General features: G+C 40.4%; 1 protein-coding gene across 2 annotated transcripts in view; it reads right to left on the reverse strand.

Annotated features, from left to right (window-relative positions):
- Positions 1-2,081: 2,081 nt before the first annotated feature.
- Positions 2,082-27,343, reverse strand: part of SCN2A (sodium voltage-gated channel alpha subunit 2) — a 99,439-nt gene continuing 74,177 nt past the window's right edge. For both annotated transcript variants that reach the window (XM_090045591.1, XM_090045590.1), the window contains 7 exons: positions 27,079-27,201; positions 15,335-15,616; positions 13,806-13,859; positions 11,636-11,773; positions 10,437-10,541; positions 8,754-9,024; positions 2,082-5,449 (listed from right to left, as the gene is read on the reverse strand). In XM_090045591.1, coding sequence (XP_089901717.1) covers positions 4,257-5,449; positions 8,754-9,024; positions 10,437-10,541; positions 11,636-11,773; positions 13,806-13,859; positions 15,335-15,616; positions 27,079-27,201 — 2,166 coding nt within the window. In that variant the 3' untranslated portion in view covers positions 2,082-4,256. The remainder of the gene's footprint in view (positions 5,450-8,753; positions 9,025-10,436; positions 10,542-11,635; positions 11,774-13,805; positions 13,860-15,334; positions 15,617-27,078; positions 27,202-27,343) is intronic.

Below are 27,343 nucleotides of genomic sequence, written 5' to 3' on the forward strand. Positions count from 1 at the left end.
ATGATTTATTAATCATTTTATTAGTAATTCCATGTGTAGTTCTAATAAGTTAGATTTTTTTAAAATCCCTGCAGATTTCAAATAACAAAACAACCCCTGGCCCCCTCCAAATTCCAGTGGCCAGGGTTTTTATTTTAAGCCCTTAGTATAATTTTCTTTGTGGCTTTTTTTTTTTATGGTATGTAAGTAAAGGGAGTAAAACTTCACTGCATTCAGAAAAACATTGACAATCTTCTGAAGGGTCTAATTCAGCTCAGATAGCACAAAAAATCTTTTTATTAAAAAATAAGCTTTATACTTAAATTATGGTGTGTCTGGTCTTTGATGTCTTCCTTTCTTAAGCCTGGATATGGTAACTGGTTCTGTGTGGGGAGAGACAAGGGATTTGGTTGCAGGAGTGTGACCTAGTAGTAATTCTCATTTATAAAAATCCTAAAGAAACAGTGTAAACAAGCCCTTTATTTTGGATGTTTTCAAAAGAAAGAGACAAGTCTGATAGTCTTAATTCAGGCAAAACTTCAGAAAACACTACTGGGAATTTTTTTCAAGGTCCAGAGGGTTACATCCAAAGTTCTGATTCAGCTTTCAAACACACAATTGCCCATCCTTGGATACCTTGTAATTGTGTAACTGTGTAAATTTGGACAAACACATTTGTAAGGCATGTAGTGCTTCTCATCCAACACAGGAGGCTTAGAAACAAGAGTTTGCACAGGTATTTCAGAGCTCTTATTTTTCTCTATATCTGGCTTTAAGTATGCCTTACTCTTGTTCCCTAGGTGCTTTCCTTTTCCTATTGCTGGCCTTAGCATTTTTTTGGCAGGATCACAGTTCACTCTGCATTAATGTGAATTAGCAATTTCATTTTAATAAGTTAATCAGATGGCCACATGTTCCTTAAATACGGCAATGCCTCTGTTTTCTGGTTCTATCTCTCCAGTTCACAAAAGTTTATAAAACTCATGCAGAGAGTGAACCAAGGATATCTACTTTGAGGTAAGGTATTCTTCCAAGATAGCTGCCTAACCACCTCATAAGAAATGCTGTAATTTGGAAATATAATGAAGTATCCGTATGAAAAGGCTGGCACACATAAATATAAGAATACTTGAGTTTCCCTAACAAATTTATTTGGAGTGAAGCTACTGCATTTTTTAACTAATCAAAGCCACCCAATAAAATAAAATCGGGATAAATGACCTACTTATAATCAGAAGGCCCATCTGTTGTGCTTCAATGTAACAGGCCTCAAACATTTTTAGTAAATATAGAGTTTTTCCTCAGTGCCCACAGCCAAATTTTCCTTTTATTCTTTTCCCTCTGGAGAAAGGAAGTCTTGTAATGTCCTCTGCAGCACAGGAGGCCACGTTTCCTTGGGGCTGTTTGCATGTAAGCATGTGAAGCAATTGAGCACAAACAACTCTGTGTATAAATATATTGTAAATGTTTAAATGTTATATGTATACTGTTTTTACATATTAATAGTGTAAATAGTTGGGTGCATCCAATACTTTATTGAAATTAACAGTGAAGCTCCCATTGACTTAAGTTCTTCTTTATTTGCCTTATTGTAAAATAATAAACAAATCATCTAGTCAACCAGGCTTCTTTACAGCAACAAAAATAATTATTGGACTTTGATTCTAAAACACCACTGTAATGCTTGCTTATAGCATAAGGAAGTAGTAAAAACTCTATAGCGTTAGGGTTTTTAGTAGTTTAAAACTGATTCAAATGTAAAGGTTTTAAACATCTTTCATATGAGCATTCTCTTATGCATAATCATTTTCCACAGGGTTAATCAGCCTTGAAAACCAACTTTAAAATAGAAATGCAAATCAAGTTTAGGGAATATCAGGCAGTAGCAGGTACTACAAAAGATATAAACATTTGTAGACTATATCTCTCTACAGTAGCAACTTAATTTAATTGTACCTTTTAAAATTTGGAAAGATCTTAAATTCACCGGGCACAAATATCTTTGTGTGTGTGTGTGTGTGTATTTATATAAATATTTTATATATGCTTAACCATTTTAGCTTTACAAAAGGTTTTGACATTTATTGCTTCTTAGACATAAAAACAAAGACAGACCAATTAAACACAATAAAAAAAATGAAGTCTTTATTCTTTTGGCTCAACTGTAATGTGGTTTACTGTTCTTGTATGGTAATAGCATTTTCCTGCATGCAGTTCACCAACACACAAGTCAATAATTTTAGTAAAAAGAGGAATCAACATTTAATTTTTGCTTGTGTAACAAACAGAAAAATGTCCTGATGTGATCAATTATACAAGTTCGCTACTTAGTTATTGTGAAAAAAAAATCATTGTGGATCCCATATTATATCTAGAACAGTTCTAGTGCAGCATGAATCAACAAGATAAGAATAATCTATGTAAACAAACACTGGTAAAGATCAAGGATTCCATGAATAAAAAGACTACCTTGAAACTTCTGATGCAGGCGGTGTTAGGACTTCAAACAAATCTTCCCCGTGACATTTCAATTACAAGTTATATCTATTTGGAAGCAAGTGCATTTTGGACTCAGTTTGAAACTTATTTCACATTAAAATGTGTGCAAAAATACAGTACTAATAAAAAGCAGAAACCTAGAACCACCTCATTCTCTCCTTTATTTCTTATTTTGTGAAGTTCTTGAATTAAAAAGTGCTATGGACAGAAAGTAACAAAAGTGACTGTGACATCAACCTGAAGATAATTTTCTTTTCTTATTTTATGTACAAAATGCTGAAAAATAAAATAAAATGATATTTTTACAATATTTATATTTTCTTAGAAAATTCTATCCATGTATTTTCAACAGATTAAGCAGTTGGAAACAGGTCCTGTACAGTTGGGCTATACACCATACAGTTTTCACTTAAAATTTAAGAATGCAAAGCAAGAAGCTCTTAAATAGCTGCAAACTATTGCTTGATGACATGAAAGAATGATGTCCATTTCAACAATTTGTTTCACTTTACCACTGACATATGGTTTCCCATATTAAACTCTTTAACAGTGGAAGGAGTAAAGTACAGCAGCAAAGGCAAGATAAACATGCATCAGTGATAGCCTCCAAACTATCTATAATGGTGCAGAATACATCATATTATCTGCTGAAAACTTGCAAACTACGCTTTTTGTGGTACATATTTGATGCAATAAATATTGTGCACTGGTCATTATTTGTTTGCTCAAACATGCACCACAGGGTAAAATAACTATTTACATCAACGGTGTTAGATTTTTGACACATACGATGTCAACCTTGCTGAGAGCAGATGATGGCTAAACGATACTGCAGGGTGAAGTACTGCAGAGTGAAGCAGAATAACTTTATGAAGGTTGGTTTTTTGGTCAGTTAAATTTGTTAGGTTAGATTCAATGGATATTTGTGTTTTCCACAGAAGAACACTTAAAAATGGAATTTAAATCCACATAATTTTTAATAGAGTTTGTCTCAACTACAGTTTAATGGTTTGTGAAAAAATAAAACATCTGTTCAATAATTCTATGGGACTTTACAGGCACATTAAGATTTGTCTTGATGAGACACCACATGAATACTGTTTTAAGCACCTCAAAATATAGAGCCACCCTGAAACATGGAAGTAGTTAGACTCCATTGCTTTGTGCGATGTCATGTTTTTCCATGCATGATCTACAAGTGCAGCATGCCTTCATGCAAATCACTTCCATCTGTACATTATAGAGAATCAGAGAATATAATCCCTGATCCCCATCCCCCCTTCCCCAACATAAAACCCATTTACAAAAATAGTCACATATAATAGTAAACAACCTGTGGATTAAAAAAATGATAAATTCACCAACACTGATTTTTGTAAAAATATGGCAATTGTGGCAGTTGAAATGCAAACAGTGGATACAGTTATTGTACTCAAGTGTTGTATGTTAAACATGTAGATTCGTAGGTCTGCACCTTTTTTAAATTGGTCCCTACAGTCTGAGTAGCCATTTTGTCTCCTCTTCAGCAGTGTCAGCTGGTAATGAAAACAATAACCTCCTGTCAAGGTTGTTACTCTGTTTTACAGAGTTACAGTTTGATGACGAGGGGTCACTGTCTTGTTATAGGCACTGACCTTTAGTGTATATATAATTATTTATATATATATTTATATATGTAAAATCTGTCAGTTTGGCATAGACCTCCTACAGGAGTCCCATTGACGGAAATACATCACTTTCTCAAGTTGTAAACACTATTTCATAAATAGAATTCTTTCTTACTTTTTACTTTCCCTGATGTCTTTACCTTTATCTTCCTTCTCCGATTTGTCTTTTTCATATTTCTCTTTGTCAGGCTTTGTTACACTATCGTAGGAAGGTGGAGAGGTTGTGGAAGGAGTCATATCTGTTTTTTCTGGAGTGGAGTTCTCATTCAGCTTATCCATAATCATATCTTCTTTGATAGGCAGGTCATCTTCATCTTTGTCTTCTTTTTTAAACATACATGAAACTTTTTTAACTTTTTGCCTTAAAAGGTGCCGTCTGTAAGCACGCTGAATGATGACAGCAGATACCTCTTCTTGTTTCCTTTTTAATGTGGTTGTAATTGGTTCATAGGAGACTTTAGAAGGATTGGCTGCCATAAACCGATCTTCCATTTGTATTCGAAGTGCATCCATCTCCCCACTTTCACCCAAAACACGCTTTGTAAAAGCAAACAAGATGTCCAGGCAGTGAATTCTGTCACCACTTACCATGGGCAGATCCATTGCAATAAGCTGGACTTTGTTGGGCTTTGCTATAAGAAGAGGAGGATCCAGTGAAGCTGCAAAATCAGACAGTTTACTGAATTCTATGAACTGGGTTGCATCTGGGTCAAACTTTTCCCAAACTTCATAGAACATCTCAAAGTCATCCTCACTCAAGGGCTCAGCACTTTCTTCAGTTGCAACACTGAAGTTCTCCAAAATCACAGCAATATACATGTTTACTACAACTAGAAATGATATGATAATGTAACTGACAAAAAAGAAAATCCCAACTGAAGGGTTACCACAGTCTCCTTTAACAGAGCTTCCAGGGTGATCTTTATGTGGGTCACAGTCTGGTTCCCCACTGTTAAGAATTGGTGCTAACAAGCCATCCCAACCAGCGGATGTGGTAATTTGAAATAGGCAGATCATGCTGTTGCCAAAAGTTTCAAAGTTGAACATGTCATCAATCCCAACTTCCCTCTTAACATAGGCAAAGTTGGACATCCCAAATATTGCGTAAATAAACATGACCAGGAAGAGCAGGAGGCCAATGTTAAACAAAGCAGGAAGAGACATCATCAAAGCAAAGAGCAAAGTGCGAATCCCTTTAGCTCCCTTAATGAGTCGCAAGATTCGACCAATTCTGGCGAGTCGGATGACTCTGAACAAGGTGGGGGACACAAAATATTTTTCGATCAACTCAGCTAGAAACATTCCTGTTAAAAAATAAATTAAGTTAGTCAAATAGGCCATTAATTTTAAAACAGCTACTGGATATTTATGCTAGCATATTCAGGCTAACCATAGAGGAATATAACACACTTGTAGTATACTATAGCAAACTATAACAAAATTGCAGTATTGTTACCGTTCACTTGAACAAAACATTCACAGTATGACAATCCGCAAAAAAACAAACAAACCCAAAAGTTTTACAGCACTCTGCAAGACCATGCAAACTGAGCCAAAGAAATGCATATATTTTAGCTGGCAAAGTTCTTTGAATAGATGTGATAACTTTTATTAGATCAACTGAGCAGTTGGAAAAAAGCTCTTAGCAAGTTTTTGGGTGCAATCACCCAATATTTTAGCTGCTATCATTATACATATGTGTGTGTGTATGTGTGTGTGTTTTCTAGGGCAGAATACTCCTGAACAGGAGTATTATAAAATGTTCTTGGCCAGACTATTTGTATTATCTCAATATCATAGATATTGAGGTCTGAGGAATATTGTTCTGTTTTAGTTATAATAAAAGTAATACAGATTAATTGGAAGGAAGAGCTCTGTTTATAGTTGTTGGCAATAAATTACAATGTAAGCAAATCAAACTATTTTATATACACATTTATACAGAAAATTAGCTTTTTAGTCATATCTGGAATAATGTGACCACAAATTCAATGGTAATCCCACAGCAACCAGAAATACCATATTTACTTGAATATAAAATGATCCCCCAATAATTAGATTCTATATATGGAAAATTTATAAATTTGTTATAATTTTCCAGGTATAGAAACTAATTATTGGAGGTTTGCCTTGAGTTTGTCCTTCTCCCATTGCTAGAGGATGAAAAATATATCTTTAGGGGTCAGGTTTCCATGTTGCCCTCTGCCCCCTACCACCAATATCTTCCCCCTGCACCTCCTTCTCAATCCTTTTACTGTCAGACCCTATTCTCCCTGAGCACATGGAAATAAGGAGAAAACTTGAAAAAACTGACCTCGAAATAAAGAGAAATTACTATGAGATCCCACAAACTTACTATGGGTACCCATAAACCCAAAACAATGGGGTGAAGTCCCTCCCACTCAGGAAAAACAAACTCCATTGCCACTAGGGGGTGTTGGTTATAGTCACCTCACAAATCTCAAAAGGGCTTTCACTCAACAAGGACACTCCTTCAGACATAGATTGCACTTTTGAAAGCCACCTGGATACCATGTGAAGAATTGTTGCAGTACAAAAAGAAAATCCTCAGAAATCGCATACCATTAGTTATGACATATCATCCTTCCCTGGAGCCTAAACAGAAACTATTCAAACAATTGCAACCCATTCTAGAAGGAGACCCAATTCTTAAAGAGACCTTCTCAGAACCACCCATCCTAACACCAAACCTCACCAATCTCATTATCAGAAGCAAACTTCCTATGGCTCAAAACACATAGAATGGATCCAGACCATGCTGTGACAAGAAATGGAAAACCTGCCAACACATCTCTACCACACCCATAGTAACTACACCCCACAACAGAACCATCCCCATTCCTGGATCTTACACCTACACCTCCAAAAATGTAATATAATCTCATGCAGTGCACTAAGTGCCCTGATGGAAAATACATATGAGAAACCAAAAAAACCCTGTGTACCGGAATGAACACACATTGAAAATCTATTGAAGACAAAAATACTCAATTACCTGTGGGTGCACACTTCTCACAAAACAGCCACTCTCTCCTCCAGTCTCTCAGTTCTAATACTCAAAGGGTGCATCTACACAAGATGCTATGTCACCATAGCAATGAGATATGGTGATGTACCTGTCGCTACAGTGATGTAGCATCAGCGGGCACTAACTGTGATGCCATTACCGCTGTGTAGTAGCAATACGCTACTGTACAGTAGCTCATTGTTACTGAGCAGTAGGGTTGGAAATGACCCGTGTGCTGCTGGGACTGCAATACTGGTGGGTACTGCACAGTCATTTAGTACTTGCTTTAGCAAACTGCGCAGTGGGGTGCATGTGTAGATGTGCCCAGTGGGAATTTACAAAACATCTTTCATAGACAAGCCTATGAACTTTATGAACTTTATGAACTTCACTTCATAAATCTACTGGATACAAAAAATCATGGACTAAATACAGACATTGAATTTATGGCACATTATAATCTGCCTGTCACTCAATAACCCGAGGTAGCATCTACATTTCACCAACTACATTCTGTCACCAGGTCAAAATTCCCCTTTTCCCACCACCTATTTGTCTCACAACTACTGTCTCCCATTGCCTCTGATCCTCACTGCCATGTATTTGCTTTTTCACAGACCTGCATTTTATACATTGACTTCTATTCCACCCAGGAGCACATAAAACAGCAGCAGACTCTCCTTATTGCTGAAGAAGGGTGTTTGTGCCTGAAAGTTTGCAAAGAACAATTTTTCCAACTTTTTAGTTGGTCTAATCAAAGCTATCACATTTACCCAAAGAACTCTGTCTTCCTATTGTCACTCTAGAGCACTCTAGTTCCCAGAATGCCTTGAGCTCTGTGACATGTACTGCCAATACCTGCTGCTTGACACTGCTCTCTGTGCTGCCTTGTGGGGAAGGGTGATAGAGGTTTGCTCTGCACATGTTATTCACATTGTATGCCTCTGACCCAAGAACCGCAGAATCACCACTTTGGAACTTCACACAAAAATATAAGACATAGGACCCAAAACACCAACACTCTATAACATGTCATAAGTAAACACCAATGGCCTGCCAATTCAGTAGCAGGGAAGGAATTGGTTAATATATGCTCAGAAGAGTCTAAGAAAGTGCTATACCCCTAGCTACACAGGAATACAAAATCCGCTAGATTCTACCCCAATCTGACCTAGGGCAAAAAAATCCTTCCTATTCCCAGATTTGGCAATCAATATGACCCTGACTGGATGCTCTGGCCAGTAACCTCTGGGTTTTCTAAGTACTAACTGGATCAACATAGCATGAAAGAATGCCTGTCAATTTGTGTCAATTTTGCTTCAAAACAACGCTTTCATGTATTGGTTTGTATTTATACTGGAGTGCAATATCTGTGCAGTATCTAATTTCTGAAAATGTATCACACCTGATGGGTTTAATAGATAAGATAAATGTATAATACTGCTCATTTATTTCATGAACAGTATAAAATTAGAAAAATAGCACATGAAAAAATCAAGCTGTATGGTGATAGTACTGAAGTCAAATGTTAATGGCCCCAATATTCCCATGGTCCCTTCTTGAAAGTGAAATGTTCTTACCTACTATGGAGAGAATAACAACCACAAAATCAAAAATGTTCCAGCCTATGGTGAAGTAGTAATGGCGGAGTGAGATCAGTTTCAGGACACATTCTCCAGTGAAAAGGACAATGAACACTAGGTTAATCCGAGATAAAATAGTTTCCATTTCTTTACTCTGATCATCTGTTTCTACCATCATGGTGACCATGTTAAGACAGATAAGAATCATAATACTGATATCAAATGCTTGTTTCGTAACAAAGTCGAAGACCATGCCTTGAAACTTGTTCTATGGGTAAAAAAGAGACAGAAAGAGAGAATCAATACATTATGCACACACCTTGAGCCAGATTCTCTTCCATTAGGCACATAAATGGACTTAGGAGCCTAAGTGCAACTCTGCTTCATCTTGCTTGAGTCTCAGATAAACAGTTAATGCGAAATGTGAGTGAGTCCCCCTCCTCTCCCTCTTCCACCTCACTGTTTTTTGTGACTCAGTCTTAACAGTAAGACAATAGTGTGCTACCAGTATAATGCATTCATGGATTTTCAGGAGCTGAACAGAATGGAACAGACTACTTAGGTAGACTAGAAACTGCTATTTTTTTTATAATTCCCCTTTCCAAGTTACTAGAAATTAACTGAATTGATTACACATTATAATCTTATTTTGTTTAAAACTATTTTTATATATTCATTTGTTTGTCTGAACAAAGACTGTTGCATGCAAACTGAATACACAGGCATTTAATAATTGTATTTACACCTATTACAGAATGCATTTTAAAATGCATGTCTTCTTTTTCAAAGGAGATTTGGTCATCTTATATCTTATCATATATCTTCCAAGTGGTAGCGATACAATGAACTAAAAAACCCCAGTATTCACCTTTGGAGAAGCTGACATAAAAGTCCTACTGTTTGCCCATGCCATGACTTCCCTTGCCTGAAAACTTATAAAGATTTAGGACCAAAGAAAATCCAACCCTCCCCCAACAAGTATTGATACTATCATTAGCCTCAAATAACTACGAAAAAACACTCACTGCAGAAAATTGTGTTTCCATCTCTGTATCTGGAGAGGATTTCCTGCCTGTGCAGTCAACCTGGTTCTTGTGCAGTACAGCACATGATTTCAAAGACCCTTGGGGATGTGCACTCTCCGAGGAGTATACACCCCCGCTTTGTGGGAACTCCCTGAATGACAATGTGCTGGACTTAGGCTGGGTAATTGAAGGATCAGGGATCTTCCATTGCCTGGATAATCCAACCTTCCATATCTCAGACAGACACATCAAGGAATGGGAGCCTCACTAAGTCAGTGGGCTACAATAATCTGCACAGAATGGCTGTGGGGCCATTTGTGGCCTGAGAAAAATATTCCCTCGTGAGGCACCCATACTTTTGGTTCAGTTCTTGATCCATAGTTATTTTCTTTCATCAGACCACTGGTCTGAAGGGTAATGTTTACAATCCCTCATGCCTTTCAACAGCTGGAAAGTGAGAATGGAAAGCAAAGGAGACTCCTGTACATGAAAGGTAGTTACTGGATACAGATAGTTATTTGTGAGTAAAACAGATTAGGTTTTCCTTTATTTCAGTTATGTTTTCTCCTTACAGCCTAACCATATGCATTATTTAAATAGTCTAACAAAAATTAAAGGTTAAATGGAGGGATGAGAAAGGAATTTTCCTTCTTACCGCTGGTCTAGGTATAGGTTTTTGTGGTTTCTTTGAACCCAACTTTTTCATTGCATTGTAATATTTCTTCTGTTCTTCTGTCATAAAGATGTCTTGCCCTCCAAAGTAAATACATGAAATCAGAAATGGTTACAATCATGTCTCCAACCGAATGGACAGAGACAAGCTGGCTCTCTCACCCTTATTATATTTTAATTATAATATAGGGAGCTAGTAGCTTGCCTTCCCTTCTTAAAGATTCCCTTCTTAAAGACCTTCCTTTCTTAAAGATTCTGCAAGCTTTTCTTTGAGAAGCTCTTACACTTCCAGTAGACCTCTGATGTCTCATAGATGATAGATATGCCTTTTTCACTTACTGCCTTTCAACTTGGACCGAGATAAAAACCATTACCATTCTCCAGTTCTTTCCCCTTATTTTTATCCTTAGAAAAATCCAGGTGACATTCCAAAATTCAGGTGACATTGGGAGCCACAAAAGTAAGTGTTAGTAGGCTTGAGGGATTAGGATGGACAGGCTAAACTCTCTTCCCTCCCTAGCACATGGTACCAGCAGCTCATTCCTCTCACTGCACTGGGAAAGCATGTGGAGATCCCAAAACTGCCAGATGGAGATTATTAGAAAGACTCAAGTTATGCTGGGCTTTCCCATGTCAAACAACATCTAGAGCCTACTCTCCTTCCACTGCCTTTTCCTGCTGTAAGATAATGTGATTATATTTGTAGCTCAAGTAACAACAACATTTGTATTAGTGCTTACAAAGTAATGTCTAAACACAGTACTGTATAAAGAAAAACAACTTGACAACTATTAGTATATTTTGTAAAACCACATGAGTCAGCTTTCAGATGTAGAAGCCCACATTTCTTTTCTTCTTTGACATGGCAATTATAAATGGCTAGACTATTTATTATTTGGTGTATTTATCGAATTTTTTTTCAAAGATTATCTTTTTTTCCTTATTTAGCTTGAATAAATATGCATGTTTATGGTTTTGTTCATATGTCTGTGTACTCAGCTTGCTAAATTACAAACCATTAATAATTAAGTACATTTACTAGATGTTCAGTTCTATATGTTCAGTTTGTTAATCCTTTCAAAAGAGTAAAATGGTACTTTTTATTTAGTTCACTGTGCATTAGGCCAAAAAAGCATCACAGGTGTATTTAGTTTGTTTAAAGAGGAGTGATAAAATACTTATCTTCTTTTTCTGCTGGTTGAAGTTATCAATAATGACACCAATGAACAGGTTCAAGGTAAAGAATGATCCAAAGATTATAAAGATGACAAAGTAAAGATACATATACAGGTTTTCCTCATACATAGGCTGATCCAATACCTAGAGAAATGGGCAAATGTTAAACTATAGTAACAGTGTGGACACCAAGAATCTTATTTGTTTTATAAAATGTCAGGCTCTGTTATGCTGGCTCATGCATCTTGTGAGCAAGACTCCATGTACTCTACAATGTTGTCTCCGCTGAACTGTGCTATTAACAACTGTAGAAAGAAATTCTAAAAACATGATATGAGTGTTAATTAACATGCCTGACTCTGTAGGCAGCTTGAAACAACAGCTATAAGATATGTGAACCGTCACTTTCATTTCCATCAAGGACTTGGGGACTCATCACTTCCACTAGCTTGTAGTTTGGGATTTTTCAAAGAGGCCATGGAGTTCAGCATTTTTGCCATAGGGTATGACATTTTGTTTTCTATTTTTCTCCACTGCCAGGGCTCCTCTGAAGCTGACCCTTGTTTACCAAATTTTACTCCAAGAGGGAATTAATTGTTGTTGAGTATTTTCTCCAAGCAGTTTTATGGAGCAATGCAGAATAGGGTGGGAGATCTGGGGCCATGTCTGCATAAGAAGTGTTTTATTGGGATAGGTTTACCAGTATGTGATGAATCACACAGTATGCCTGTCACTAAATGGGATGTGGACAAGCAGCAAAGCAGCCTGATTGGGAACAGGGCTCACACGGAAGCAGGAGGCTGCCTGACTGAGAATGGCCCAGCTATTTGTGTTAAGAACAGGTCCTGAGCCATGGAGCCAGCTGTTTGCTGCAAGCAGCTGGGAGAAGAACACCACCTGGCTGGAGCTGTTGCTCACGCAACTTCTTGGAGGTACAGGACAGGAATTATGGGGATGATTGGAGGTTTCTGTTCCTGAGATATGACCTAAAACTACACCCTGCTGGGTTTGGATGGTGTGGTGGGACTGCTGGTGGCGCAGCAGCTCTCAGGAAATGCCACACCTGTGCCTCCCCAGTGAAGGGCAAGTATGGGGCTCCAGAAAGCCTCAGCCCCTGCTGCCTTGTGGGTTACCTCATTTAGGAGAAAGGCTAGGGGAGCACACCCCAAAATAAAACACAGGGCCCAGGTTCATGAAGTGAGGCCTGAGGCAGGGAGCAGAGAGCCTGAGATGGGGTCCAGGTCCAACAGTGAGGCCTGAGGCTCAAATGGGGGGTGGGATAAGTTTGGGATTGAGAAGCCCCAGTGTGGGGGCACAAGTTTGAGGGTGGGATTGAAAGCCCAATGCGGGGTGCAGGGATTGAGAGTCCTGACATGAGGCACAGGGATCGCAGGCCCCAGTGTGAGGGCAATGGAGTGAAGCTATGGATGCTAGCTGCGAGGCATGGGACACGGTATAAGGAGATGTTGGGAGCCATGTATAGGATCTTGGCATCAGGGCAATTAAATGGGCAGCTGCCTGCCTTGTGAACATCTTCCATTTAGTTTCATCAAAGGAGTGGCAGGTGAGGCAGTTATCCCTGAGACAAGTAGGCAGGCCAATGACTAGACCAGCTCCAGAATGACCACTTGTTACACAGGATCACGTTCTAGAAAGGTCTCCTATCATGAAGACACCTAACAGCATGGTAAAATCTGGGATTTTACCAGCTTATTTCACCTCCTACTAAGGGCCAGAACACAACTTGCAGCCATGAAATACAGGGAGAGAGACGTGTAAGGTGCTCAGAGCAGAGAACAGTACAGGAACCAAGAACTGAAAACCTAATGAACCTGAGAGCCCAGTGAAAAGCTCATCATGGAAAACAGTGTTGCAAATAAACATCCGCAAATTGTATATCAATGGACGTGTTCACTTATAGGTGTTTTTGAAATTTGGCATAGGAGTACAAGGTATTTTGTGGCATTTTGTTGCTATGAATCTGTCCCATGTCTAGTAAACAGGATCCCTCAGAGATCTTCCTTTGCTCTCTTTTTCCCTTCTATTGCACTCCAGTTTCTGCCTGACAGAACTTTATCGAATCCAATGTTATCTTATTTTCATTGTCATTCATGTATGATATCAAATTACATTACTTGGATCCTTGACTCAAACACATGACTCAGAATATACTTACATTGCGAGAATCCACTGCTGCATACATGATATCCATCCATCCTTTAAATGTGGCCTATAAAAAGAACATGTATTTAACTTCTGCTGTTCCTACGAGGTTGTTAGCTGGAGAAGTTGTTTAAGAATGCAAGGCTACTATGTTCATTCCACATTTTAAAACCCGGGTAACAGGCTAGATAACCTTTGGCTCTCAGCCAAGTAATTATTATCAATATACAGTCAGCTAAATTCCTAATTCCTGAGTCCTAATATTTGACTACAAGAGATACTGTATCCAGTTAAAAGTCTTGACTAATTTAAACAATATCTGAAATAAAAGTGTGGGGGTGTATTATGATGTATAGGATGTAGAGGACTGCTTTTGACCAGAGTTAAAAGTTAACTAGATTTTCCACTTAAAACTTAGCATGTTGTTCTTTATATTACTCTGTATATATATGGCTTTATACAAATTCTGGACTCATCATCACTGGTTCTGTTGCTCAAACATACTATGCATTTAAACATTACAGTGGATACTCCCCATAGCTCAGAGCATGCTTTCCTCTCCTTAGGCATATCTACCACCTGTTCTCCTAGCCATGAAAGGTGCCATGGATTGAATGTGTGTCTGCTCCTCAACATATTAAACACTTAATTTTGCAACCAGTCAGGTACATGGCAATTACTTTACCCTAGACCATGGGCAATTAACTTGTTCTGTGTTTGCTACAGCTGGATTGCTACTATAACTACAACAGGAAAATTTGGAATAATTAGTTTTAAAATGATGGCATACTATCTAGCCAAACCCTGAGGAAAAAAAGGACTTTTCAAGCTGGAAAAACACTCTGGGCCTAAAAAGGTCAGAAAGTTGAGGAAAATATTCTTGTTTGGAACTGATACATTTCTTAGTGCTTTTCAGAATCGTCAGCTAAAGTAAAGAACATCAAAAGGTGCCCAGAATAAAGTAATCACACTTGAAAGGAATGGTGTGATCCCATGTCTTATGGAATTATGGAAAGTGTTTGTTTAATATTTGTGAGTTTACATTAAAAAAACCACTTTTTGCTTTAAATATTTTCTTAGAGAAAAGGAACCAATAGAAGATGAAACAATGGGACAGTCCGAAGTTAAAACTTAGAAGGCAGAATCAGTGCCATGCCTACAATACACATGCTGCATTGCTGGAAATATCAGCTCTTGCCAGGTGTCCCACAAGTTCTGGTCAAACGAATTTAGGAGCTCAAGCAGCATTCCAGTTTCCTGGCACTTACCAAAGTTGCCCTTCTTCAAGTCAAAAGAAAGTCCTACATACAGAAATGGCTACAGATTCAAAACACACCATTATTTATGGTGAGTGCCCATTTCTGTTTGCTTGAGATTTCTTCTCCAGGCAACTTAACACATATGTAAGGATTTTCATGAGCACAATGGTAAACCAGGAATATTTTTCAAGGTGGAACAACATTACTAAATGACAAAAAGCAATGAGAAATTACTCTTCAGTACTACAAGTAAATAATAAGAGACATTAGAGTAGTGACTTACAACTTGAAGAAGAGAAAGATAACCAAGTCCTACATTATCAAAGTTCACTTTCACATTTTTCCATCGGGCAGTTTTATTGTTTGCTATAAGGTCTTCACATTGACTGTAATTATTGATTTGGCTGACATCAAACCTCTCATCATTTGTGGTGTTAACACAGTAGTAGAATTTGCCAGCAAATAGATTTACTCCCATGATGCTGAAGATTAGCCAAAAAATGAGACAAACAAGAAGCACATTCATAATGGATGGAATTGCTCCTAAGAGGGCATTCACAACCACCTAGTGTACAAATAAAATATAAGGAAAATAAGGTTAGAATATGTATGGTAATAAAAGAAGTATTTTATCTTTAATCAATCTTTCTCAAAAGTCATATTCCTTATAATGTTGTGTTCTATCTTCAAGTTGCTGAAAGTAACTCATACAATTGATAGAACAAACAACAGCTGAATAAAATCAGAACTTGGAAACAAGAGCAGGTAAAATAAATAAACAAAGACCTGTTAATGGTAGGATGTTGCCTTATAATTTGAATACTATAAGAAGACAATAGATCCTAAATCCAGAGCCAACAATAAAAACAGACCATTTGAAAGGCTAGTAGGCCTAATGGTTGGTGTTAAGTATGGTTTCATTAAATGATTCAATAATAATCTTGAGAGCAACATGGTAAATTTAGCTACAAGTGACACTTAGTAGGGAATAACTTCAAATACTAGTAAAGTAATGGAAAATGACTTTGAGATATAAATATGTGGGTTAACAAAGTATTAAGTAGACATATCATCATGAATTAAGCAAAGAGCTTATACACGAACCGGTGTTTAAAGCATGAAATTATAGTTATGAAATTACTCAATGTACTTAACAGACACCAAGCCTTGCAAGACCCTTAAATCAATGTTGTCTGTATATGAGACATAGACCTAGGGTGGATTCGGGGGGGGGGGTGCAGTGGTGTGGCTGCACTCCCTTTAAGTTGTGTGCTGCACACCCAGTAAGCTCCTAGGGTTCACTGACATTTCAGCAGAGCTCCACACGTGCTGTGAGCTCTGAGCTCACTGGCTGGTTGGTGTAGGGTCAGCCTGGAGTCCCTACTTTCACACATCCACAGTCTGCTGCTGTTTGCTTTTCTTCTCCCTCTCTGCCTCCCCCTCCTGAATTCAGCAGCAGGGGAAAGTAGCAGGCCCTGCTTTCATACAGCTCTGAAAGCTCTACACCACTGCTGCTCACTAGTCCTCTATTTTTCCCTGCTGCTGAAATCAGGGGTGGAGGAGGGCGGCAAGCTCTGGAGCTGCATTCAACCAGAAACTCCAAGCAGACCTTGCACCAACCAGCTGCTGAGCTCTTGGAGTTCACTGGTATCCAGGATCACAGCAAAGGGCTGTGGCCTGTTTGGCTGTGTAGCATATGTACAATTAGCCCTCTTCACTGTTCATGCAGCATGCTGCCAAAGGAGTTGTGGCTGCAACCCCATCACTGTAATTATGGATCTGCCTATGCACTGGGCTTGGCAGTGGACAGCTGTGGCAAAGCACAGGTTCCTCCTCCCAGCACCAACTCCTTGCCCACCCCTCTCTCCAGATGTAGGTTGGCCACAGGCACTGGCAGGAGGGGCATAAGCACCACCACTGCTCTTCCTGACTGATCCCAGTGCCCCTCACAGCTTCTCCCTGCAGCTGGAGTAGGGCAGGAGCAGTTCTGGGGCTACCCCTGTGTCTGCATCACCTGGAAACAGTTGCAGTAGCAGCAGAGGGAGGTATGACCACATCACTTCACCCCTGTTATGTTTTCCAATGTACAATACAAAAGCTGTGTAAATACATTCAAATGATCCAGGAAAATGTTCCCTGTTGCCCCCTCCCAATAGAAAAAACTTACCCTGAGAGCCTTGGACAGACATAAGAAAAGTCAAACTGAGGAGAAAAAATCCAGTAATGTTGAGGATTCACAGTTAAGGGACCTTATGCATGCATCCCAGTGTACTATGCAGGATCCCCTATCTTCCTGGGGACAGGTGGCAGTAGTGTGCACAGTGAAGCCCTTACTGCGTGACCCAGGCTGCTCAGGATCGTATGCAGGGCTCACAGCAGCTTCAGCAGTCCATGCCTCCCTGCGGCCCTGGAGTACTGCGTGGGTATGATGAAAGTCTATGTTCTGCTCTCTGTTCACTGGGAACAGTAGATTTCAGCCCAACCAACACACTGGCACATCTACACGAGACACTTTAATGAGCAGTAGAGCAAATTACTGCTTAGTAAGCATACTGCACCATTTACATGTACAAACCTATACTGCACAGTAATTTGCTCTACTTGGTAGTTAATTTGCTACCTGCAGATGCAAGTAGCAAATTAACTGCTGAGTAATTACTGAACAGTAAGGCATGTGTAGATGGCTGACAGCTGGGAAGGAGCTGGAAAGCAGGGATTGCTCCCTGCTCCCGGAAGCCGCCTGCTGCTAAGGTGGGCTCTGCCACTGGAGACTGAGTGGGGACAATACCCCCAGGAGCTCCCTGCTACTGGGGTACAGGGACATTGTCCCCACCTGGGCTCTGGCGGTGGAGTCCAGCCTAGCAGCAGGTAACTCCCAGGGGCAGGGAGCAATCTCCCAGCCCCCTGCTTTGTGATCATGGAGCTGGGGCTGGAAGCTCCCTGTGCAGGGAAAGTTCTCTGCCTAGTGTGGAGCTGTTCCAGGCCAGCCTGTTTTGATCAGTGCCCTGTCAGCTCCGTGCTGCCTCTACAGATGTCCTTGCAGTGGTCATGGCTGGCTAAGAACTGTCAAAGTCTGAAGCAGGTTCCAGCCCCACAGCTCCTTCCAAGCCCTCTACCCCTGATCTCAGAGTCGGAAGCTCCCTGCTGCTGAGGCAGGGGGACATTGTTTCTGCCCAGGTTCCAGTGGTGGAGTCTGCCCTAGCATCAGGCAGCTCCTGGGAGCAGGGAGCAATCTCCCAGCCCCTGCCAGGAGACAGCTGTCTCCTGGCCCCAGGCTCCTTGCCAGCCCCTGGACTAACACCCAGGGGGAGTCTAGGGCCTCCCCTGGCTGCTGCAGGGGGGGTCAAGCAGTGTGGGAACAAATCTGCTCCCAAATGCACACAAGTGTAGATGCCTGCCCAGGGTGGGTTTACTCCAGAGTAAATTACTCTGGAATAAACCCATCCAGAAGAATTTGCACCTATAGATGTGCTCACTGTTTCCTGTGAGGGGCAGCTGCGAGCAAAGTACATTGGAACGCTGGAGGACTGTTCTGCAGCTTCTCTTGGAAGAGCAAGTATACAGATGTTCAGTCTCCCAAGAGAAACACTCCTGGGAATAATTTAACTTTGGTTTGTTCCTGGGCTATTTTTCTCTCAGAGTATCCATTTTTTCACTGGGAAAAAAATCTTGAATGTCTATACACTTATGGTTAGTACTGAGAAAGCAGTGACTTTCCCAGTAGAAACTGAACTTCTGTATATGGCCAAAGGTTGTATATGCTTAAACATAGTGCCATAAGTCAAAATGGTATATTGTATGCAAAACCCTGTAGATTCTGTTGACCCCTTAAATATTAACATTGGATCTGAAGTTATTAGCCCCATTTGTAATGTAGCTAGTGGAGTCCTGACAAACTGATAGTGCTGCCTTCCAGAGTTTAGTTACCCTTTCTAGAGCTTTTGAGAGCCTATATAAGTGTAAAAGGAGATTTCACAATGTGGATGCTTTTTGATAAAAAGAAAAATCACAATAGTTTCCTAGAAAATTCTATCAGAAAACAGGTTAGCATTTTCTAATAGCATCTCTAGCACTTGTAGCCACTTCTAGTTTTCCGGTGAAAAACATGCATTTGCTTAAATGCAAGAAAGATTGTTGGAATGGTGTATAATAATATGCAAGCCTCTTCATATTTCTTTTTCTATGGAAGCTTTTTGTTTGTGCTAAATAATGACACTCTAAGAACTACTGGCTCTGTTTGCAACCTAGAAATTTTGACCCTTTACAGAAAGGGCAAAAATACTGATTAAGACAAGGTTTTTAAGGAGAGAACTATTTGTTGCATGTTTCTCAGGTGTAGGATATTGTTAATGACAACCAAGTGTCCCTTGATGGAACTAGAAGACTAGAGGCCCCATGCCCTTCCTGCTGGAACCAGAATGGAAATGGAGAGTCATGCAGGGATTTCTGTTCTCCAGCCCTGAGGACAGTTGAATGTACAGGAATATACTCACTGGCTGTCCACCCTGCTGTCCCCAAACTTGTCCTATGGAGGTAGGGGGACAACAGAGCCATATATATATGCAATTATATCTGGAATCCCATAACTGGAAGCGCTTCAAAAGGAAGCATTTCCAAATAACTTCTATTTCACCTAGTTTATTTTTGGATTGCTTCAACCATTCTTGGAGTGGGTCATAAGGCATGCATATCCATCCACTTTCCCTTTGAAGTTCTTCATATGTATTTGAGGCACTTCACATTTACATCTGCCCAGAGCCTTAGCCTCTTAAGTAGCTGCCTTTTCTATCAGGAGTTCTAGCCCAAGGGAAATGGTGTATTGCAATATATGAGTCAGGGATTATGCTAAGTAAATAAAGAGAGATCTAACAAGTTCTGTGCCTTTTTGGGAAATCTGGGAACTCCCAAAGTTTTGCAGCATTGTAATATATACCACAGTGACTGAAAGTCTCAATTATGGCCCATGGAGTGCTGTGTGACTTCCTTGCTCATGCAAATAAATACTTTTAACTTTTCATGTGCCAGATATATAACGCATAGCCTCTTGATTATTGACTTCACATTCTGAAAAGATGCCCCAGTCTGCTCTAATTTTTCTGACTACTTCTTACCATCATCGTCAACTTAATCTATGTATTTTTTTCCTAATCATACCCTTAATTTTCCAGAAGATTCCTTTACAGACTTATTTGTTCCAGTTATATGTTAATGTAGATTCTCTAAGTCAGTATATCTAAAGCTAAGAAGTCTAAACCTGAAAGGCATTTATTTAGTACTGCAGTTGGCTTCCTAAATACATCGGAAGGACCACATGATACATTAGTACATGTATTACATATGTGATACAATACTGAACAGAAAATTGTATACATCAAATTACATATGGAAGTTCTCAGCTCTCTGGCCCTCGTAAAACTGAAATGCTGCTTAATCAATGCATATCTGGATAGCCTAAGCACTTATTGTTTTCAGTCAATTTTTTTTTGGCCATTGAAGCATATTGACTTCTGCTAAAGAGATTTATTCTGCACTCTCACAATCCTTACATTCAGCTACACTCTTGTAAACTTTCACTTGAAGAAAAGAATCAGATTCAACTGTAATAACGTGATTTCAAAGTCCCAGAGGCAAAACAAATTGTGAAGTATTAATTAAAAAAATATGCCCACTCCAGAATTCACAGTGCAAATTGCTAAAGTTACTATGATTATGATAAAGTGTAAATATAGATTCCACATACTATGGGATATTTACTGATATTAATAACAATATTCTTAATTTAATGTCACACATGCATCACTATTAAAATCACATTGGGTATTTATGCAAATAATGCAAATGTCTTATTCTCTGTATCAACAAAATTTTCGTTTTAGTTCATTTATAAAAATATTATTCATGGGCTATTGCTTTACCAAATTATCATTTATATCATTTACCAAAATAAAAAATATCTTTAACTAAAATATGAAAAATTTAACATCTGAAATTATGTCTATAGCAGTAACTATGAAAACTGTTTCTTTTAATACAGTATACTATTTGCTTATGTTTGAAACACAGGCTGAAAAGTATTCGTGTGAATTATATTTCATCTGTTTAAAAGAACAACAAATGAAAAATGACCTAGTTTTGCAACTAATCTGACCTTGTAATTTGGCCTTGTAATACTAAATCCAAACTACAGTCCTTGAGCATTGGATGAAGAGTAACCATCACCACTGCTGTATTATGTCCATACAGGACATGGTGTCTCTGAGTGTGGAGGGAAAGTATTCTGGGCTGTGGACCTTGCTATACTTTCTTAGCCTCACTCCTGCCAATTCCAAATATGCCTTTTTTAGGTGCTACACAATTCTGATAGTAGAATGCACATACCCTTTGCATGCATCTAGTGTTAAGTTAAATGGATAGAGGATCCTGTAGCCCTCTCCCTTTCTAGTCCTAATTTGGTTTTTTTGATAGCACCAGCTCTCATAAGCTTATGACAATAAAAATGACAAATTCTAACTAAAAGAGATTTTTCTAACGGGATTTAAACCTTAAGATTGTATGTTAAAAAGGGGAGAAAAACCCCCTTTTTTTGGAAAAAGCTGTGGTAAATTACTACCTGAAAATAACAAGGAATTCTACCATCAAACCACAATACAAAATGGATTCTGTGAGGAGCTTCCCCTGTCCCAGTCCAGGTGAGAGAGCTGGGATATGTATGGGGGCGAGTACCGGAAAATGGTACCTCCCTGCACATGGGGTGCTGCCACCATGTTGCAGGCTCCCCAGGGCCATCCTTTTGGTGCCCCCTCTAAATCAGAACCTGAGGCTGGTGCCCCACCATTGCAAGCAGAGAATGATTGGGTATAACAGAAATGAACTATTTAATAATAACACTGAAATACTTGAATATCTAAACTCTGCGATCCGACTGAATTCAGTGGGACCGTAAAACAAATGACTACAGAATTTTGCTTTTTATAGAAAATGTGGAAAATCTTTCAGTATTTTACATGATATTTAAGCAATTGTTAAAATTAAACTTATTCTTAACCAGACTTCTAGGCTCTCACAACTACCGATATTTCTATTTTAAAATATATTTTACTTAAACACAGTTATGAATTATCCTTTCATATAGTGGTATAACAGTGCAGCCACAAGCCCAGCACAGATACAACACATAGATGGAAGCAGCAACTTCTGGTAGTTGCTGTGCCATTGGTGTGATTGTGCAGCTGCAGGGACAGCTGCTTTTTTTCTGCCTCTCCAAATCAGCACTCAGGGCAACTGACCAAAATATCCCAACCCAAATTACGTTACTGAATTTCATAAGTGTAATAAGGCCACTTATGGAGAAGAATTTTAATAAAAATATTTAAAGGTTTTCCATTGGCTGAAAACATCTGTCCTCAGGAACTGAGTCTCAACACACCCGAGGTGTCTGTTTTTTTCTCTTACTGCTGCATGCTTAGTCATGTATTATTCTTTCTATAATTGCCACATTTTCCACAGCTGACCTACTTTTTTCTCTTTTCAGTTTGAGTCCTGAAGCTTCAGCACTAGCTTATATCATAAATCTTTTGATGGAGATAATAATGTAGTGTGAAGCTTCAAGCTAGAGCTAGATATAAGCTAGCCTCCTTTGCTGCAAGAAAATAAGTGGGAGGGGTGCGGGACTGTGGCAGCAACACACACGCCAAGAAAGAGAACAGACAGCAGAAAAAGATCATGGAAAAGAACAGTATGGCCACATCTGGACAAGCGCAGCCATATGTATGTGGTACCGCACCAGCAGGGCCAGGGCACTGTGGATGGGGAGTGAGGGGCACCAACAGGGCTGGGGGCTGTGGCTTGCGAGTGAGTGGCAATGGTATGGGCAGGGCACTGGCATATCAGGGCTGCTCAGCGCCACAAAGTAGTGGGAACAGACGCAGCTGGACCCACATCCTGATGAGTGAAGGGGGCAGGGGGAGCTCTGATTTTCCATGATAAAAAACCAAAATCAAATACTAAAATGTATAGGTATTTAGAATTTATTTTATTATAATGATTAAGGCACTGGTAGGTTTCCAAATTGCTTTAAAATTGTAAATATATCAATAAAACATTGTGCTCAATTGATCCATATATGTAAATAATTGTGTTTCATTTTAATCATGGATTTAGGGTTTTTTAATCAGAGAATTTGCTATTTTTATCAGAAAATTTGTAATTTTTAAACAGAGAGTTTAAAAATCAAACTAATCTACTGAAATGGCCACTTTATTATATATTTACTAACGAGCATCTACATGAGTTACTGAGCGGTCAACCTGCGTGAATAGGGAAGGATTTGATTCAGATTCAGCTGATTTGGAGGACAGCGATTCAATTCAGATATTCGGTTCACTGTCCTGAATCAAGTCAGCTGAATCAGCTTTAGAAGATTTGGCGCTGATTTGGAGAGATTCAGTGATTCTAATCAGCTGGGGAGAAGCAGGAACAGCTGGGCGACTCCACCTGTTGCATGGCGCAGGTGCAGCATGGCTTGGCAGTGCACTGCACACTGTCTGGGAGCTGAGGCCACTCAGGCTGAGTGGTGCCAGGCTCCGGCTGACAGGTGGAGCTGCCCCAGTTCCCAGACTGCGTGTGGAGCCCTGCTGAGCCATGCTGCACCTGTGTTATGTGGCAGCTGCTACACGGGTGCCAAGCAAGGGGGGCAATCCCTGCTGCCCCCCACTGACCCGCAAAGTGCAGGGGGGACTCTACCATGAGCCCTCAGAGGCCCTGATCCCTGCTCCCAGAGCCAGTGAGGGGCTATTTTTTTTTTTAAGTGCCAGGAAGCTGGGCTGGGCTTGGCGGGGGATGGGGCTGGGCAGGGCAGCCATGAGGGCTTCTCTCACAGCTCCTCCAGCTGTTCCTGCCTTTGCCCTGGCAGAGGGAGCTGGTTGCCCAGCTGGCACAGGGGGAGGTGCAATGCAGGCACAGCTCACTCTGGGTGGCAGCAGGGTATAGCTTCTGCTCCCAGCACTGCCGTGCCCATATCAGCACTAGGAGCGGGGGCTATGCCCTGCCGCTGTTTGCCAGCCGGCACAGGAGAGGTGCAGGATATGGGCACGGCAGCACTGGGAGCAGGGGCTATGCCCTGTGGCCGCTTGCCCCCTTCCACTTGGAGCAAACTGCATCCACATCCTCCCCCCCAACCCTGGCTGGGCAAGCGGCCACAGGGCAGAGCCTCCACTCCCAACACTGCGGCAACCACATCCCGCACCCCCCCCACCCCTAAACCCAAGTAATGCGCCTCCCTGCCCCGGCTGGGCAGCTTGTCCCAGCTCCAATCCCTCTTTTTCCCTTTCCCTCCCTCCCTCCCTCCCTCCCCCAGCCCCAACAGACTTACCAGCTGGAGGCAGCTGTGTCAGATGCCTGTATAATCTATGGCTGAATCGCCGAAGCGGCTGAATCTTTTCTGAATTGATTTGAATGCTTCATATCAATTCCGAGCTTTTACTTTATCTCCCAATTCAATTCACATTCAGAGATTCAGTCCCCAAATCAGGCCAAATCTCCTCTAAATCAAATCAGCTACCAAAGCTTCGCACAGCCTACTACACAGTTGATTAATTACCTGTGCAGTAGACATCTCAGCATCTACTGGCCTCTATGATACTTGTGAATACAGGTACTATACAGTTGTGGAGTAAAAAACTTTGCAGCAGCACCCATGTAGACACTGGAAGGGCTGACTGAAGCACGAGGGTCCTTCAGTGTGGGGGCTGCCTGCTGGATAGCCTCACATTGAGGCTGTCTCATGTCCTAGCCAGCCCCTTCGCAGCATGCTGAGCTGAAGGGAGCAGCCTCTGGCTGGCAGGCTGACCCCTGCTAGCTGGGGCTGCTCCGACCCCGCCCAACATGCTGCACATGAATAAACTGCAGAGCAATAAACTGCAGAGCAATAACCTCACTCAAAATAATTAAATCAGGATTTGAATGCTTTTCTAAAAAAATATAGTAGAGCTCAACTTCAAATTATGGATGTGATGCAGAAACAATAGAGTGGGTTTTATGGTCTTTGTTATTCAGATTATATCAGTGGTCTGACGGGCCAGTTGAGTGGTCTGGTGGCCATCTGCATGCCATATTCCATGGGCAGGGTCAGTCCATGGGCCTGCTCCAGTACAGCATCAGGGCATGTGGTCAGTCTACAGGTGTGACCCCACATGCCAGCCCAACCTCACATGCTGGATCCAACCACAGAGTGACCCCCTGCAAATCATCCTGACCCTGCATGCTGCCCAACCCCATGCATCAGCCTGACCCTATACAGTGGATCTGGCCACAGAGGAACCCCATGCACCACATCATTCTGCCTCAGGGCTTCCTCTGGGTCCAAAACTTTGGTAGCAGCAGAGCAGTGCCAACATTAATGGCTACCACTCTAAAAGTCATGTCAACTAATACTGCCACTCTTCCCCTGCTGCCAATTTTTTTTAACCCATGATGAGATCTGCAGGCCAGATGGCAGCCCCACAGGCACGGTTCATCTCACAGGCACATTCTGCCCTGGGTAAGGTAGAAACCTTATCTGGGGTGCCGGGGGCCTCCCAGGGCTGCAGCAGTGGTGATCCTGGTGCACAGAGCCTCGTCAGCAGCTGGAGCATGGCTTTGGCCAGCTAGGCTCCAGTTTCAAGCAGCACCCAATGCAGCTGTGTGCGCTGCCTGCTTTTTAGAACCCGCCCCCCCTTTTTTTTTTTAAGATACCAGGATTTCCCAGTATGTAATTTTGGCTCTGCTCTGCAAATATGCAGTGTGGAGAACCTTTTCACATGTGCTGCATGTGTTTTATGTTGCCTCAAGAGCCTTTGGGGCACTGCAAAGTGCATGCGTGCACTCGTCTGAGTATGCAGTGCAGGACTATATAACCCATTAACATGGATTAACAAGAGGGGAGATTATGGTGCATCACTGGAGATGCAGCTAACTGGGGACCAAACGCCATGTAAGAGAAAAGGGCATAAAACACTCAAACTAGAATTGCCAGGAGTCATTAAAATATGGTTTTCAAATAGATTTTTTTTTTCTTTTAAGCCAAAAGTATTTGGGTTTTGGTTGAATTTCTCCAGAAGGTTTCAGGTTTTGGGGGGGAGGGGCGTGTTGTGGGGGTTTTTTCCTTGTCTTGCCAAAAATCAATATTTTCTGAAAAAACCTTTCCTTTCCTATTTTCTGGCCTGCGTGTGTTCTTTTAGTATCGTGAAGAAAGCTTTAAAGGGCCCCAGTTCCAGCAAAGAACACCTCATCAGCAGTTCCATTTCACTAATACTGACTGGGTTTCACTGTCAAGGTGCCTTTGCTGACTGGACCTATGGCAATGTCTTACAGTAAGAGAGGAGAACTGTCAATAGGTTGTAGGCCACTTCAGGTTTTATGGGTTAAAATCAACATCTTCAAATCACTCTGTATGCAAATCAGCATGCAAGCCAGTGTAGGTCACAGAGTAAGGCCTTCTCACAAAGGAGTAATATGCTCAGAAAAAGAAACACCATCTAGCGCATTGCAATGAACTAATCTCAAGGTGACAAAACCACTTAAACGCTACTAATTTATTTAATGAAAATGTGATGAGTGCATGTACCAAAAAAAAAATTAAAATTTCTATTTAAACAAACAATATTCTATTACAAGAATAAAATGTTTGTAGATATGCATGATGTGGCATATATACTTGCCCTATATATGTTTTAAATGTGTTCTATAAGTGAATTATATTTGATCAGTTCAACTTCAATTTAGTACAACAGTTTTAGAAATTGACAATATATCCATGCAGGTGATAAATAAAGGGCCTTCTTGAAAATTCCCAATTGACTGGGAGATAAAGTGACTTGAATAAATATATTAACATGCTACGACATGTGATTCTATGTAAGCAGATGAAGTGCTTTGCTTACCTATTAGTGATAAATGTTCAAGTAATAAGATGGTAGCATAGAATTTCTGCATGAAATTGTCATTATTTATTCTGCATGCATTATATTAGGTTCTTTCATGCTGTCTTACCCTCATCCCTTCAAATCGTGACAAGGCTCTTAGAGGTCTCAAAGCTCTTAGCGTCCTAAGGGATTTAATCGCACCAAGTTCTGAGTAGCCCAGGGCATTAGCTGTTAAGCTAACCAAAGAGACCTACACAAAAACAGAAAAGCAGTAATGCTCATTAATCTTATATATACTTCTGTACATACAGTTAGAGTAGTAGAGGCCACGAACTTCTAAAGATTAATCAATGTTCAATCTCTTTCTCCAGGAATCCCTCTGTAATGCCAGA

This window comes from Crocodylus siamensis, chromosome 4 (assembly GCF_052110815.1).
Source record: "Crocodylus siamensis isolate JL-2025a chromosome 4, ASM5211081v1, whole genome shotgun sequence".
Lineage (NCBI taxonomy): Eukaryota > Metazoa > Chordata > Crocodylia > Crocodylidae > Crocodylus > Crocodylus siamensis.